The sequence below is a fragment of the Stegodyphus dumicola genome, chromosome 10, assembly GCF_044657685.1.
Source record: "Stegodyphus dumicola isolate Sdum_Otavi_A_Nest chromosome 10, ASM4465768v1".
Classification (NCBI taxonomy): Eukaryota; Metazoa; Arthropoda; class Arachnida; order Araneae; family Eresidae; genus Stegodyphus; species Stegodyphus dumicola.
Genome location: NC_140777.1, coordinates 57,008,319 through 57,025,742, shown reverse-complemented (window position 1 = coordinate 57,025,742; position 17,424 = coordinate 57,008,319). Strand labels below are relative to the sequence as shown.

The following is a 17,424-nucleotide window of genomic DNA, read 5'->3' as shown; positions in this document are numbered from 1 at the left end:
GGTGCTATAATTTCAGCTTTACTCAGTATAAAAAGCTATAAAACCTGATCATAAGTTCTAAGAAGTGTATGTTTTATTTTAGTTCTTCTAATTTTGAGTACCAGTCATAGCAAAGTGTGGGTATTTCAGATTAATGATTTAGAATGAATCCGAATCCTGAATGGATGATTATGTTATTTATTTTTTTATTCGACATGAATATTTGTTGGTACTTTCCCGGACCCCATCGTAATAGCGCCAAGATTATTGCCAAGTTCACCTGAAATGAAATAAATGCTTCTTTGAAGAATGATGTAGTATCTTCTTTGGTCATCGGTAAATAAATAATGTTACCATTAAAAAAAAAAAGAGAGATAGAGAGAGAGCAGACCATGCAACCTGATGAAATGGAGGAAAAGTTTTAGCTCATGACTGTAATTCCCCATAAATGCATTAAAAGACAGACCTTCAGTTGTTTGTCGCATTCAAATAAATCTTGGTGGCATCTTTGGGTTAGGGTGTATTTTCTTTAACATTCATAAGCATCTGCTTTATACACATATATATAAAACAGATAATAATATATTACTATATACAGTCAAAAGTCATTAATCCGGACTCGTCGGGACTTGGGCGATTCCGGATTATAGATTTTTCCGAATTATAGATCATCAGTTTAAATCTGGTAAAATGGCATGCAGAAATTATAAAATTAAAAATATGAAACCATAATTTATGAAATAAAGAACAATTATGATCTAAAGGTATCAAAATTTACAAAAAAAAAAAAAAAAAAAAAAAAGCTTAATATTTATTTGTTTACTTTATTGAACATTTCTTTCAATGTAAGCTGTTTAAGTTGCTTCGTTTTTTATGTGATAATACATTCTCTTTAATTCTATAAACAGACATAATTTCTTGTTCAGTTATAAAGTTCCGCTGTTCAAGTCCTATAATTGCTGTGTTGAGAATACCGACTAATTTGTCAATCGAAATTTTTTCGTTTTCAATAACCTCTGTCACTTTCTTCGCTATCGGAAGCGAATTATAATGACGAGGAATTTGATTTAAATCATATCAAAGACGGAGTACATCGAGATGAAATAATACATTTAGTAAGGAATTATAAGCCAAATAAAATTAGAACATCTGTGCTGAAGATAAGGATAGTGCTGACAGATCAACTTCCAATTCATTGCGCGCCGCGGCGTTAGAGATAAACAAAGTTTAGATAAACAAACGTTAAAGTTTAGATAAACAAAGGATATGCCTTTATCCATTTTTTGCAGCAATTCCACTTTTTATTTAATAGACTTCGAAACATACTTTCGCTTTGTAGATCCTTTACATATTAGTAAATATATATCAGAAATTCTATTTGACATAAGCAAAATTTCAAGCTTACTTTTATAAAATTGCTCTAACAGTCTGCAAAAAATAATAAGCCGAATCCAATTCGAAGATTAAGGAACAACGCAATCTGCAACATTAACTGAATTAGATAATTTTGGCTTAGCTTATACCATCCATTATACATTAAACGCGCATTCGTAAACGTATTTTGCGCACGCGCACACACATATTCGCAGCTGTAAAGGCGTAAAACGCCTATGAGCATGCGTCAACGCGACGCATGCGCAGAAAGTTTGTAGCTTTGAGGTCCGGATTATAGATCATTCCGGATTATGGGTGTCCGAATTAACGACTTTAGACTGTATATGTATAATTAGAAAAAGTTTTCCCAATATTATCTCTAAGTAACAGAAATTCAGTTAAAGACCAAGAATTATTATGAGAAAAAATATTTAGTGGGTACTTAAATTAGTATTATCTAGACTTCTGTTGCAAAAAAAAAACCATTGAAAATCCTAAATAACCATTGAAAGTTCTAAATAGGAAAAACACCAAAAACAAAAGTAAAAATTTTAAGTATTGAAAAAGAACTTAAATGTCATTGACTGCAGATTAATTGAATTGTCAAGGGGAACAAACCAATCTACTATCAAGTAACAATAACTAAATTAAGTGAGAATGTTTTGTCTTTTTTCCAAATATATATGTGTGTAAGATAAAAATATATGAATCAAAATTATAGATTAAACTATAAAACATTAATTCTTCCTCTCTATTCTAAAATCGTAATAACTTCTTTACATTGCGTCATTTCTAGATTACTCTATGATCGGCGCAGCTCTGATGACGTAATCTGATGGAATTGAAACTGTCCTTGTAAACCAAAACTTTGCTCTTTCGCGTGCCTCCATCTTTCATAACGACGCACTTCAGCTTTTCTCTTTACTCTGCTAAGATCTGATTTCGCTCGCTTGCTTTCTATCTCAACAATATCAAAAATGTAAATCTTCTGTGGAAAGGCACGACTAGAGTGCCAAGTGATTGTGGCCACAAATATCAATTGGAAATAAAAATGGAATTAAAATCGCTTCTACTGCCAAGTTTTATTTACGAAGTCAACACATTAGCTTACGACGCAATCAGATTACTTCCTCTTCAATATAGGATAACTACGCATCTACAGTGTTCCGTTTTTCCTTTGCTTTTATTATGACATGTATATACTTTAATACTGATGCAGATTTTGCATATTCAGCGAGAGAAATATTCAGTAGATTTATCATCAAAGAATAAATTTTGATGACATCTTGTAGGATAATTTCTGAATTATAAATGATTAAAAAAATTACATTTCTGTACATTTGTAAAATTTTTTACTCTTGTACAAAATACTTAGTGCTAACATATAGAAAAGAAATTGTATCCATCTTGTTCATTGTGATGTTTAGTGGCGCCAGATGCCGTATTGTTTGGCCTGGATTTAGAGATGCATGTTTGTAAATATGTAGTGTCTTTTTGGTAATGGGTCACTTGAAGTGCTGAAAAGTCTTGATAGATTTACTGTTAAGAGAAGAGGGGTAGGAGACCTTGGGATCATCTTTCATGGCCTGTTTTCCATTGAAACTGGTATGAAATTGGGCAGTTGGGGATCATATATGCTCTCCAAGACCTTAGTCAATAATGACAGGCATTATCTTCATCCAGTAGTCTGCCGCTCTTTTATCGAAGAATTGGTGAAGGCATGAATCATGTCAGAAACTTTTAGTAAATGTGATGTAAAGAATTCTCACGATATGTGCATGAAAATGTGTATTGCCGATGAATAAAATATTTTTTAGTATTTTTTTTTTTTTTTTTTTTAGTGAGCAATTACTCCTTTTTTTATTTGGAAATGTACTTGAAGCTTATTAACTCGCTCACTTAATTTAATCTATTATTAAATGTTTATTGTATGAAATTCTTATTGGGTGATGCATATAAACAGAACTCGTTTAATTATCATACAGTAAAAGGTATGCAGGCTTTATGACATTTTTTTTTTTTTTTTTTCTTTTTTAAGGAAATGGAATTATCAAGGATCCAAAAGTTGAGCAAGTGATGTTAGCTGTAGATAGAGTAAATTATTGCAAGAATAATCCTTATTGGGATTCGCCTCAAGGAATAGGTTATGCAGTTACAATAAGTGCACCCCATATGGTATGTTGGAATATTATAGATATTCTTTATATGATGAAAATAAAGACATATGGAGTGTGTGATTTATTAAATTATCATATTACTTATAATTCATGTCCTTTAATATTTATGTTGTGAAGAAACTGTAGTTTGGTTTATTAATCAAAATTCAGTGAAAGCTTGACTATCTGGGAGCTTTAGGAAATGGCTGAATATGTGAAAATTCTAGATAGTTGAGTGAGTAAAAAATTTAATTCATGGTACCAAAGCTGAATGAATGGAAGAAATTCCCTTCAAAAATTAACTTTGTTCATCTTTAAAATACACTTTTATTAATATTTCTGTTTCTTCAAATAGATAGATTTTAGCCGCTGTCTTGTATATCTGCAGTATGATGCAACCAAGACTTGACGACAGATCTCACTCCTGATTGGTCACATAATTTTAGTTCCCTTCAAAGCATGAACAGCTATTGGCACCTCTTAACTTTATTTTTTATTTTATTTTATTTATTTATTTTTTTTTTGGGGGGGGGGACTGGGCCTTAAATTTTATTTTCTTCCTGCAGTTTTTTAGTTTTGGAAATCCACTTAAGGTTTTGTATGTATGATTATCCTAACCAGGAATACACTAAAGTGGTAGTCATAGCACAATAAATTTTGCTCTGAAGCTAACATATGATAAAGTATCAAAGAAGAAAATTGTGAGCTATAAAATTTTAAAATCAGTTATCTTTGTTACAAATGTGAGCATCAAAACCTATGTTTAAAATTATGTATGATTAAAAAGTGTTTCAAACATAAAAATCATTGTATTTTGTAGTGTGACATGTAGAAATAAAACATCTTAATTTGATTATAAAATCTCCTCAACCATGCAAGTTTAAGGAGATGTTGCCAAACTTTTACTAGTCATTCTAGTTAAGATTTAAAGAAACATTTTGTTCTTTATTTAGTTAATCAACGAGTTGCTAGATATATAAACGTTTAATTGCTTTTCATAATTTTTACATTGCATCACTGTTTTCTGTTTCCAAATAAAGTTGAATATTGTGCACATTAATCCACACTTTTCTTGATGTTAGAATCCTATAAATTTTTAAATATTTCACTGCATTCTATTTTGTAGAAAGCAGGCACCAAATTTTAATCATTTTTCAGCATGCAAGGGGAGACATAAATAGCAGTTATCTTATGCTGTTTTTCACGAAAGCTAAACTGGCTAGCAAGAATTAATTGCCTTTACATAAAACTGAGGCTGAGATCTTATTGTGTTATGATGTCAGGTTTATCCATTATTCTTGCTAAATCATGCTGTTTTCAACAGTGTTCTGTGGCTTTACAAGTCTTTGATTTGATTAATTTTTCAGAGGGTGAAAGGAAGTTCCTAAAATTCTAAAATATCCATGTTATTTGAGCTTTCTGGCTAATTAAATGCCCAAATTCTTTTACTGTAACAATTTGAAAACCTCTTTGCAGACCACCCTTAGCATAAAGGTGCCTGCACTTTTATGAAGTTAAAAAAACTAATCCACACAATGATTTGAGCATCTACATCCTGTGAAATTTCTTTCTTTGAGAGCAACAGCCAACTTGCGGGAAGACCTTTGTGATGGGTACTTCTATAACAGGACACTGTTTCCTTTCATGGTTTTATCTAGTTTTATTTACTGTTTTTAGAGTTCTAAATTTAATATATTGGTACTGTTTACATCTTTTTGAGCTTGAAGACAGTTTCATTCTTATGTAATATTTGCTTTAATTTATATCCCCCCTTTAAAAAAAAAAATAGTTAAGCACTTCCATGACCAGTTGCTTGAAATAATTGTAATTAATAATAATAATGATTTTAAAAGTCTAGGTACAGTAATTTCACTGGTCCAACTAGTAATTCTTAATAATAGAAATGAAGAACTATGTTTATTGCTTTTAAGCTGTTTAGTTTGTCAAACAATAAACGACAGATTAAATTTCAAGAGAAGTTAAATATCTTACGCTTTGTCAAATGGCAACATACATGAAAACCAAAAATATTTTATTTTGAGCAATGGCAACACGGTTCTTTTAAATGACTGAGATTTTTGATTGAATTTGAAAGACAAATATATTCCATTTTGCTGAGGCATAATACATTTCTTTTATATCACCGAGATTGTTGATTAAATTTGAAACACGAATATTTTATGCTTTGCCAAAGGGCAACACATTGCTTTTAAATTGTTAAATTTATTAATCAGAAATCTGTTTAATTCACACAAAACTGAAATGAAATTCAAAATTCGAGCTTTGAATTATGCAAGGTCAGATGGAAGACTGTGTATTCAAATTGTAGTGGCTCAGGTTCCATCATTTTTCCTCAGTGCAAGTAACATACATAGCATCCACAGTGCAAGGAACATCCATACAGATTCTTTGTTATTTAATGAAAGAGGCATAAGTTAAATAATGCTGACTAAAGTAGATTTTATTTTAGTGGAAGTGATCTCAGATATTCAACATGGCTTCTTTAGATAGCGGTGAACGGTTGAAAGGGCTCTTGATTAAAATATCTATGTCAGTCAATGTAGTAGTAGATGTTGAACTTACTGTGCATGTAACCTAAGTTTTATATATATTAATAGTTATTTAGATGCATCATTACTTGTTTAGTTATTAGCTTATTTGTAGATGTAGCTGAATTGGACAGTTTATTAAAACTAAGCCTTTTCTATTTTGTTTCTTATTTTTGACAGCATGCTTATGCTCTAGAGTTACTGAAGGATAACTTGTATGAAGGAGCAAAAGCATTAGATGTTGGTTCAGGAAGTGGTTATCTTACTGCTTGCTTAGCTCTTATGGTAAGTTTCTTTTGTCAAGTTGTATGACTATTTAAGGATATAAGTGTTGCACTGATTTATTGAAATTTTTTAAATCAGTTTTGTTGGTATACATTATAATTTTTTTAATGGATTTTTCCATGTTGCAAATAAAAGTTAAGGAAGGAAAATTTTATTTAGCAAATATTTATCCTAGTTTTAATGTAAATATTTAACTGAGTAGTTAAGACTCTGAATACAGGGAGTTCGATTCCAGGTAAACAGGTTTGTTGTGTAGTAGTTTTTCCCATCTGTAACATTAATACAAGTCAGTTTTCCTCTTAAAGTCCTTCCCAAAGGCTTCCCTTCAGTTAGGCAATTAGCTCTAGTGAGCTTTGCCATATTCAAATAATCTAAATTAGTTTGATCTGCTCTTCTAAAAACTTGTTCACAATTTGTGGATAAATATTAAAATACATTTAAAATAGTTATGAAAAGAGGAACAAAATTGAGGTTTTCTACAAAAATAATAGGATTTATGTAACTATTATGTAGTGCTGTTGCATTCAGAATGGCAAGTACTCCATCTGTGTAGAAGTCATTAATCAAGTTAAAAATATTATTTTTTTTAGAATTGAATTATATATTATTTGAAACCAGAAAATGGATGCTTCTTGAAGCACAAATTTTGCATATTTATGGTTTTGGTATGATGGCACTAATTTAAGAAAGTTTGTATAGTATTTCGAATTTGCTGTAGTAGGCTTAAGAAAATGGAACATGAGCCAAATGCATGAGTTTTGTTTTGAAAAGTGACAGAATTAATCATTAATGAAATGAGAGAAGCCATATTTCTAAGTTGTTTATTCAAACGATTCAGTTTTGTAAGTTGCACATTTTTTGTCAGAGGCAAGACATAAGCTGCTTTCCTCTTTCCCAGAATTGTGAATTTAAGCAAACTGATTGTATAGAGAGTATTGTAAATTTCACTATGCTGATAAATAACTGGTAATTAAGAATATTCACTTTCTTGTAATTAATATTTTCAAGTATCAATCCTAGTATTTTTTTTAATATAAAGATGAATTTTGAATACACAAACACAACTTAATGAGGCATTGTTTAAGTACTTTAAAATGTTTATTTTTATAGGTAGGTGAAACAGGCAAAGCTATTGGAATTGATCACATAGAAAACTTAGTCAATATGTCCATAGAAAATGTTAAAAAGGATCAACCTGGTCTTATTGAAAGTGGTAGGATAAAACTAGTAGGTAAGTTTTGAAATGTAGGTATGAAAAAATATATGCATATTTAGTGATGAATCAAAGCAATTTTCTGTTCCTCTTGACTGAAGGGATTTTGAAAATGATTTCTTTGAATTTTACACATTCCAAAATAAGATCACTCATAATAATAATAAATAAAAATGCACATTAATTTTTTTCACCATGAATAGAGTAAGAAATATCTGAAAAATTTTATGTGCTTTAGTGTTGTAGTACTTCTTGTATTTAAAAAAAAAAAAAAAAAAAAAAAAAAACTCATATGTGTCAATCAATGGACACACATTGCAATCATAAATGAGAAGAGGTTTGGTGCAACTGTGAAGTGTCTATTTTAAAGTAATAAACTATAGCTATAGCAGCAAGGGTCAGTTAGGCTTAAACTTACAGTATATCGGTAACTGCCTTAAATGCTTTGAAATTTGAGTCCTGCATACCGTGCGTGAGAACACATTTATCTACAAAATGAGATATTGTCATTTGGGAAGAGACGAAAATTTAATTATCATCATTAGAATCCCCCTTTTTTTTACCTAAAACATCTTTATGTTTTTTTTTTTTTTTTTTTTTTTTTTTTTTTTCCAATGAAAAACGCCAACCATCCATGCAAGTGAATGTCAGCATATAGCATCAGAATGAATTATTCTGTTTCAAATCAGATCTTTTCTTTCATCACATTTACACAGGATTCATGTTTGGGAGTATAATTAAGTTACATGCTATCACTTTTTTAAAGCAACTACTCTTAGATCATTCAATATCTCATGATTGCTTGCAAAGTAGTATTATAAAAATCTAGCTAGTTAAATAATCTTATTTTATAGATATTGAGATTTCCTTAGAATAAAATATTGAAGCAGCATCAGTTTTTATTTCCAGCTGATTTCAAAGCATGTTATTGAATGAAATAAGCAATATATATATATGTATATATATATATATATATATATATATATATATATTACTTAAATTTATGGTGATTATGAAAATGAAAAGCAAACATTGAATCTTCATTGAATAACAAAATTGAACCCAGTTTATCTTTTAGAAAATTCAGTTTTACTTCTTTGCATGGAACATAACTTCTTTGTATGCAAACATAAAATTGAATAAGTCCAATAATACAGAGTGTACAAAAAGTATGGGAACACTTAAAAAAAGTATTGTAGACAAACTGTTAGCAGTAGGAAGTAAGAAAGCACATAATTTAAAAGCTTAAGGATGTAAGTTTTTTTCTTTTTTTTCTGTATCATTCATTGTGGAGCCATATGTGACTCGGCAAATTTAACATGGTTACCAAACTTTTGCCAAACACTGTCCAGCATGTCCTTCAAGATTGACTGTTACCTATTCAGTTCTCCATTTGAGTTCCAGAAGTTCATGTGGAAGGGGGGATGTGTACAAGGTCCTTCATATAACTTCGTAGATAAAAGTCACCATTAATTGGTTGCCCAACATGACCAATCCAATGATCGTGGAGCTCTGCATTTAGATATGCCCTAAGGAAACAATGGAAATGTGTAGGGGCCCTGCCTAACTGAAGGACAAAGTTATCAGAGTATCAGCTTCAACAATGGCATTAACCAGTTTTGCAACATTGCAAGGAAGGACTGTCCTGTTATGGTCGATTCTTCAAAAAAGAAAGGCCCATAGAGTTTCCAGCAATACATGGATCAAAGAACTTTGAGAGAATCCCACTCATGATTTACTATGTCATGCAGGTTTTGTGTTCCCCAAATTCTATTGTTGTGGTTGCTCACTTTTCATTTGTGTGGAATGTTGCCTCCTCAGGAAAAATTAAAAAACTCTTTCAACTGCACTGCAGAGTAAAACTGGAATTGCTTGTCTTTTTCTTGGGGGATGTAATATATGGTCTCATGTGTAACTTTTTATGCATGACACTCCACACATTGTTGGCATTTTCAACTCGAGTGCAGCAGTGCATATACATTTTCCAGGACTCCATGTGAACACTTCTCTCACTCGTTCAATGTTCTTTGCACTAATGCCTGGCCAACCACTTTTGTGCTTTACACACAAGCACCCAGTTTAAACAAACTTTCCATGCCAATTATAGACTGCCTTCCTGGCTAGTATTTTTCTGTACTTCGTCCTGTATTTTTGTTGAACATCCATTGCACTCTTTGTTTTGTCAAATTCTAGCACACAGAAGGCCTTCTGATCTTGCTTCTGACACCAACTAGCGGCAGTATATGAACTATTCAGTACATTTGCAATAACAAAAATATGCTGCTAATTAGTTTAGCTACAGTAAATTTTTAAAACTGTCCACATACTTTATGTACGCCCTGTCTTAATGAAACTATAAAATTTTGTGTTAGTAGTCTGGTTCTTTTCATGATTTGTTGGCTGAGTATTGTTTCAAATTGCTTGTATCCAAAATTTTCTGTTGCATTTGCACAATCATGCATTTTTTTTTTTTTTTTTTTTTTTTTTTTGCGTAATTGTTCAGGTAATTTTACTGGCTGTGCTCATTTTGAAAATCATTTGATATCTCATTTAATGCAAATGATTTTTATGTGTTTATATTACTTATTCAGCTGGGAAGGCATTTTTCTCATGACAGCTTTTCTCTACTAAAATTTATAATAACTTTATTAGCATTATTATAAATTTATTAGCATTATTTTTTATGTTTTAAAAATGTTGTTTACTTGACTCTAGGATGTCAATATACAAAATATTTTTTTATGTTCTAAATAATAGTTATATGGAATATATTTACGCAAAAGAACTATAAGAAAAATGATAAAAAACATTGCTTATATCAATGAAGGCTGCAAAACAATTGTAGCAGAAACTGATATCAAAATTTTATAGAAATAAATGTAGTGCTAAAGAGTTAGTATGATTTAAAGTAGAGAAGTTCTGTATTTTTTGGTCAAATTTTCAGCTAATTTTGAAAGAAGCATAGCGAACTGAAGCTCTTAATATGCATTCTTTTAGCACTATATAATATGAACATGTAAAAATTACATCTGGTGAATCAAAGCTATAAATTTGATATAACTGTCAGAATATTACCATGGTATTAGATGTGTGTGCTTTGGTTCCTTTTGGATATTACCATCAACATTTTCTGTATAATTTAAATTATTTTTTAAAAATGCTTAAATATATTGTTATGTTTTTAAGAACTGAAACTGTTTGTGGAATGCGTAATATTTAGTCACAAAGAAAATACGTTTTGGCTTCATATTGGCTACTTAGCACTCATGAGGACGGAAACTTGATATATGTAAAATAACTCCTATTTGATATCAGCAATAAGAAAATAAACTGTAAAAATTTTGTTTAGAGCATTGGAATATGAAACTTCCAAGATGTCGTTTTGTAAAGATTGCTTTAAATCAGGGGTCTCCAAACTTTCCAGCCTTAGGGCCATACTGATTACTCCAGTAAGTTCCGAGGGCCAAAACCATATTATCATTGTTGCCGGTGGTAAAAAGTGAAATAGTCCACTGATGAAAAAAAAAGTCCGAAAAAGTACGCAACGTTTAAAAAAGGCTGCAAATCGGACTGAAGTCCGCAAAACGGCAACACTGCATATTACAGTCAAAAGTCGTTAATTCGGACACCCATAATCCGGAATGATCTATAATCCGAACCTCAAAGCTGAAAACTTTCTGCGCATGCGCCGCGTTGACACATGCGCATAGGCGTTTACGCGTGCGCGTAAGACCTTTACGCGCACGTGCATATGCGTGTGCGCAAGTGCAGAATACGTTTTCGCGTGCGCGTTTAACGTATAACGGACGATATAAACTAAAATTATACAATTATATATTTCAGTTAATGTTGATGCTTGCGTTATACCTTAATCTTCGAACTGGATGCAGCTTATTATTTTTTGCAGATTGTAAGAGCAATTTTATAAAAGTAAACTTGAACTTTCGATTATGCCAATTTCCGATTTGGAGCTCCCAAAGGATCTACAAAACGAAAGTATGTCTCGATGTCCGTCAAACAAAAAGTGAATAAAGACATGAAGAAGGTGACAGAGAGGTTAGTGAAAACGAAAAAATTTCGATTGACAAGTTAGTCGGTATTCTCGGCACAGCAATTAGGGGACTTGAACAGCGGAGCTTTTTAACTGAACAAGAAATTATGTCTGTTTATAGAATTAAAGAGAAAGTATTATCACATAAAACGAAACAACTTACATTGAAAGAAATGTTTAATAAAGTAAACAAATAAATATTAAGCTTCTTTTTTTGTAAATTTTGATACCCTTTAGATCATAATTGTTCTTTATTTCCTAAAATACGGTTTCATATTTTTAATTTTAGAATTTGTGCATGCCATCTTACGAGATTTAAACTGATGATCTATAATCCGGAAAAATCGATAATCCGGAATCGCCGAAGTCCCGAAGAGTCCGGATTAACGACTTTTGACTGCATTAATTTTCCTGTCATTATCTGTAATTTCTAGATTAGTCGTAGAGTACGAGCCATGAGGAGTAACGTGACACGACATCTGGTGGACACAAGTGGAAATAGGTAGTACCTTCTATCGCTAACAGATGGCGCTAATAGCACGTACTGAAGTCAGTTCCTATGACACTGTTGTGAAATAAAATAGTGCGTACCTCCTTAAAACGTGTTTGTGCGTGTTTAAGACATCTTTGTAACAGTATTTTGATTTGAATTGTTGCTTTTGTGTGTGATTTAGTAGTATGGAAAAGAAGCGAAAAATTGATAGTGAATGCAGAAAATTCAAAGATCAGTGGAACATTCAGTATTTCGTAATTGAGTCCAGTAACAAGGCGCTATGTTTGATTTGCAATGAAAGCATAGCCGTTCTCAAAGAATATAACATTAAACGTCATTATGAAACAAAACATTATGAAGCAAACACTGTGGCTCTAAGGGTACAAAACATCGCTGAAAATATATCCTCTCAACTGTTCGACAAAAATGGACATGTTGAGTGGTTTTCTTTGGCCTTGGATGAGTCAACGGATGTGTCAGATACTGCTCAGGTGTTGATTTATATTCGATGAGTAGATAAAAGCTATGAAATGCATGAAGAACTTCTTGATATGTATAGTATTCATGGCACAACTACTGGTACAGATATTTTTAAAGGAGTTGAAATGGCCATTAATCAAAAGAACCTTCGATGGAAAAACTTGAAATGTATTACAACTGATGGAGGCAAAAACATGAGTGGGAAAGATAAAGGAGTCGTCGCTCTTGTGTCAAAGGCTGTAGAAAATGACGGTGGTTCAAAACCATTAGTCTTACATTGTATCATTCATCAACAGTCTTTGTGCGGAAAATGTTTGGATATGTCTGAAGTTCTGAAACCAGTCATATCAACTGTTAATTTTATCAGATCTTTTGGGCTGAATCACCGACAATTCCGACAATTTATTGAAGAGATTGGAGAAAATGACTTACCTTATCATACTGCCGTACGTTGGCTTAGTTGTGGGAAAGTCCTTCAGCGCTTTTTTGAACTTCGAGCAGTGATCGAAATTTTTTTGAATGAAAAGCATCGCCCTCTTACTGAATTACAAAACAACGCATGGCTGTGGAAGTTAGCATTCTATGTTGATTTGACAAAACATGTGAACGAACTGAATTTGAGATTGCAAGGAGAAAACCAGCATCTTCCTGATTTATACACTAATATCAAATCATTCCGGAAGAAATTGATACTGTTTCAATCACAACTACGAAGTAAATGTTTTTCACATTCTAAAACATGTGAAATATTCAGCCACACCACTGAGACTGAGTTTCCTATCGATTTTGCAATCGAAACTTTGAGTGCTTTGAAAATAAATTTTGATACTCGTTTCTCAGACTTTGATGCCATTGCGAATCAAATTAAGATTTTTCAGAATCCTTTTGATACTGACATTGAAACCCTAGCCCCGGAACTTCAAATGGAAATGATTGATCTACAGTGCAGTGATATAATTAAGAACAAATATCAAAACTCATCTTTGTTGGAATTTTATAAGAGTCTTCCACTGACACAATTTGATAATTTGCATAAATTTGCTCGTGGGCTGTTTTCTGTTTTTGGTACTACTTATTTGTGTGAGAAGACCTTCTCCAAAATGAAGTACACAAAAAATGTTTACAGATCTAAATTAACTGATGAGCATCTTAAATCTCTTTTTATAATTGGTACAAGTAAAATTAGTCCACAACTACAAACTATTCTCAGTGGAAAATCTCAATTACATAAATCTCATTAGTATTTCATATGTCATTATACTTTTTATAAGTTATGTTTTTATTTAAAATGTATAAAATGTTAGTTGGATTCATTTCAATAATTTGTTAGTTATTATATACTGAAGTTAAATTTTCTGCATATTATACATGTCTTTACTCATTACAGTTCTGTGTTTCTTTATCCAACTTATCACAAAAACAATAACAATAAGCCTACAACAATGTTATGAGTAGTTAGCCCATGACCATATCAATGTAGATGTCATATTAATAATTATTCAACATAAAATTATAATACTTCAGTAAACTAAATTTAATTTTCTATAAAAAATATGTTCTCTAAAAGGAGTTTTCAAGTATGCTAGCTCTCCGCGGGACGGACAAAATCTGTCCGCGGGCCGGATGTGGCCCTCGGGCCGTAGTTTGGAGACCCCTGCTTTAAATGAATGAATATTTACATGTCTCTTTGTGTATTAAAAAAGGTCCTTTTCAGAGCCAGCATTTTATGAAAATGGAAATATTTTTGCTATCTATCTCTCTCTCTATATATATATATATAAATAGATATAAAAAAGGTCGGTGCTTTTCCGTTTCGATGACCCAATTTTCCATTTCGCCGAGGCAAGCGATAAAGTCACCAAAAATGGTACAACCGACACAAATGGAATATCCTCGCTGATAACCTCTCACGCCACATTTTCAAAACAAGTCGCTGCTATTTCTCATCAGATTGATCGTTTCTTTCAATATTGGCATACAGTTACACAAAATTTTTAAATTATAATATTGAAATAATTCTTTAATTTAAACTTTTATTCCATACTAAGATTTAACTTGAAATTAATATAGATAATTAATATACTGAGAGAATCAGATTTTTGTAGCGTAGTTTAGGTGAGATGACATCATTTGGGGTCACGTGGTATAAACCGGCGAATCAGGATGTTGTACCATGAAAGCATAGTAAATTCTTAAATTGTCTTTTTACAAATGAAACCAATGAAACCAATGAAAATTTGGAATTTGCCCAGGACAGAGGAAGAATCTGTCAGATTCCAGTTTTTCAATGCAATATGATTTCCATGAGTCAGAATATATCGTAGTTCCTTTTTCGATATTTTCCTTTATTGCCTCTAATATAATACTCATGCATTGGTTTGGCACCTTCACAAGGAAACATTCACTTGTTTCACGACGAACTCCACCATAGATCCACTGTTGTGGTAGAATCCTGTCCTGCGTTGTTTTTGTGCTATGTGAACATACTTTCATCCACTTCAACGATCATACCAGGTCCTTCTATTTTGCGTTGTTGACATTTAAGTAAAGAATCCACACAAACCTCTCGCATATAGTTATTCCAATCCACAACTGTTCCGTGACTGATTTCCAACTGCTTTTCACACCATTTAACTAAAGTTAATTCTTCACTCCAACCATAAATAAATCTTACACACTTCAAGAAACTCAATCTCGATGACTCAAACCATGTGGCCTTTCCATATACTTCTTTTACTGCAGTAAGTTGAAAGGTTGCAGCACCATTGAATTTAATAATCTAATGCAAATGTCATTGATTTAAATTTGTACAAATTATAAAATGTTTTGAAATATTTAGATTCATACTTATAAATGGCTACAAACTATATGATGAAGTCATTTTAGTGATAAGAAAAAATCGTGATCCACAGCACATAGTGTACATTAAGTTATTTCAATATGCTGATTAAAGAAGTTATTTTAATTTTAATGTAAAATAACAAATTTAGAATTCTAATTTTTAATCATGTTATAAATTGACCTAATTATTGCAGTCTAAATATTTTTTCTGCAGTAATACATAAAATAAATTATTTTCTATAAGAACCAATGAAAAATTAATTCAGTGTTTGTAAAATGAAGCCATTAATGTATATCCGCCCCATGTTTGTTCATATGTAATAAAAGCTGTTAACTTTATTTGATGAAAAATTCTGTTTATAATCTAAATATACTTTTATCTGAACATTAGAGCTTGTAGCATCTTAAAAAAATTTCTTTGGGAGGTATTTTTTTAATACATGTTACTAACATAAGTGAAACGTCTTTAAATAGGAACAAAACTATTGACATCAGCAACTTTAATATTGCCCAGCAGGTGAAAAACTATCCATTAAAAGTGTATTACAAAAATACCAACAAAGTATTCGATTTCCTTAAATAGATTATTGTTAACTTTTTTTCAGTTTTCTTGTTACGGAGTAGAATTCATTTCAAATAGTTTTTAAATGCGGACATTTCTAAATTTTAAAAGTCTATTGATATGAAAGTTAATTATTTCAGAAAATCATTAACCATTTTCTTTCTGTTTTTGTGATTATGAGTGCTCTACTAAATAAATTTTAAAATGGCTATTTTCATAGCTGAGTGTCTTAGTCTTTTTCAAATTTGAATAATATGTGTTTTATGTAAAAACAAATACCTTTCTTCTCTGTCATTAACTTATTTAGAAAAAAATTTTCTCTTAATTAAAATCTGTTAGAAATTGGCTGGCAAACTTTCTTTATTGTTCAAAGTTGAGAAATTTTGTATATCACTTTCATGCTTTGTTATAGCAGGGCTATCAATAACTTCAGTCTGAGGGATTATTTGCTTGTTTGTAAACTGAAAGAATAAATCATATCTTTAAGCACCAGGCTGACATCAAAACTGCTAAAAAGGAAATAGATTAATGAAAATGTATTATGAAGAATAACACCTGTACATTTTAATGTCACAGTTTTCAGTAGTGCAAATGGTATGACATTCCAGGATTATAGTCAAAGTTACCTCTTTTTGAATTTGTGAAGTACCATTAATTACGGTTCATGCATATTTAATTTTCTATAATTTATGAATTCACATTTTGAGCTTTGAACTCTTTCCTTTTTCATGAGGGATTTTATTTATTTAGGATTTTTAATAGAAAAGAACCTAGTTAAAAATGCTATAGTGAGTATGTTATACCTGAGTTTCTGTCTGTTATAGAAAGAGAAAGCAGAGTGTTATGAACCAATAATTGTTAAAGGCATGAATGATGAAAAATATTAGTTGTTAATGACTAGGATATTAAAATTCATAATATACTGAAATTGTAATTCATGTTGTGTAGTTTGCTATTAACATATTGTGTATAAAATTATTTCAATGCAAGTATAGTTCTACTGTCTCAAGCACAACCCCGGTTGGCATTCTGCAAAAATACATAGACTCATCCAAAAGGAGCGGTATTACTTGTTGCGACATGAAAGGTTTTCTCTTCTCCGGAAAGAGCTATGCTGGAGGGAAAGAAAGCCCCCATCTTTCCACCCTATTTTGAGAATAATTCGGTCCAAATGACACATGCGTGTTTGCACTCATGGTCGCGGATGAGGCAGTCGAATTATATGCAGTAGTGTGCAGATTTATATGAACATATCATATGAAAGTGTAGTTTTAATTAAATATATGTTTGTAAAATGTAATCATAAGCCTAGTTTGAAAGGAATTCTTCTTTGACTTTAGCAATTGTTTATTAGCTTAAGATTGATTTCATCAATTTTTCGCACATCTATTTCACCTGATCATCATGAAACGAAACTTTTATGATACAGTAGTATCTATAA

At 31.3% G+C, this 17,424-nt stretch overlaps 1 protein-coding gene across 4 annotated transcripts in view; it reads left to right on the top strand.

Annotated features, from left to right (window-relative positions):
* Window positions 1-17,424, top strand: part of Pcmt (Protein-L-isoaspartate (D-aspartate) O-methyltransferase) — a 51,918-nt gene that overhangs the window by 14,308 nt on the left and 20,186 nt on the right. For all 4 annotated transcript variants that reach the window (XR_004756966.2, XR_015043404.1, XR_004756967.2 and 1 more), the window contains 3 exons: window positions 3,392-3,528; window positions 6,239-6,343; window positions 7,454-7,574. Coding sequence is in view for 1 of the 4 variants with exons in the window: in XM_035351072.2 (XP_035206963.1) it covers window positions 3,392-3,528; window positions 6,239-6,343; window positions 7,454-7,574 (363 nt within the window). In the remaining 3 variants the exon portion in view is untranslated. The remainder of the gene's footprint in view (window positions 1-3,391; window positions 3,529-6,238; window positions 6,344-7,453; window positions 7,575-17,424) is intronic.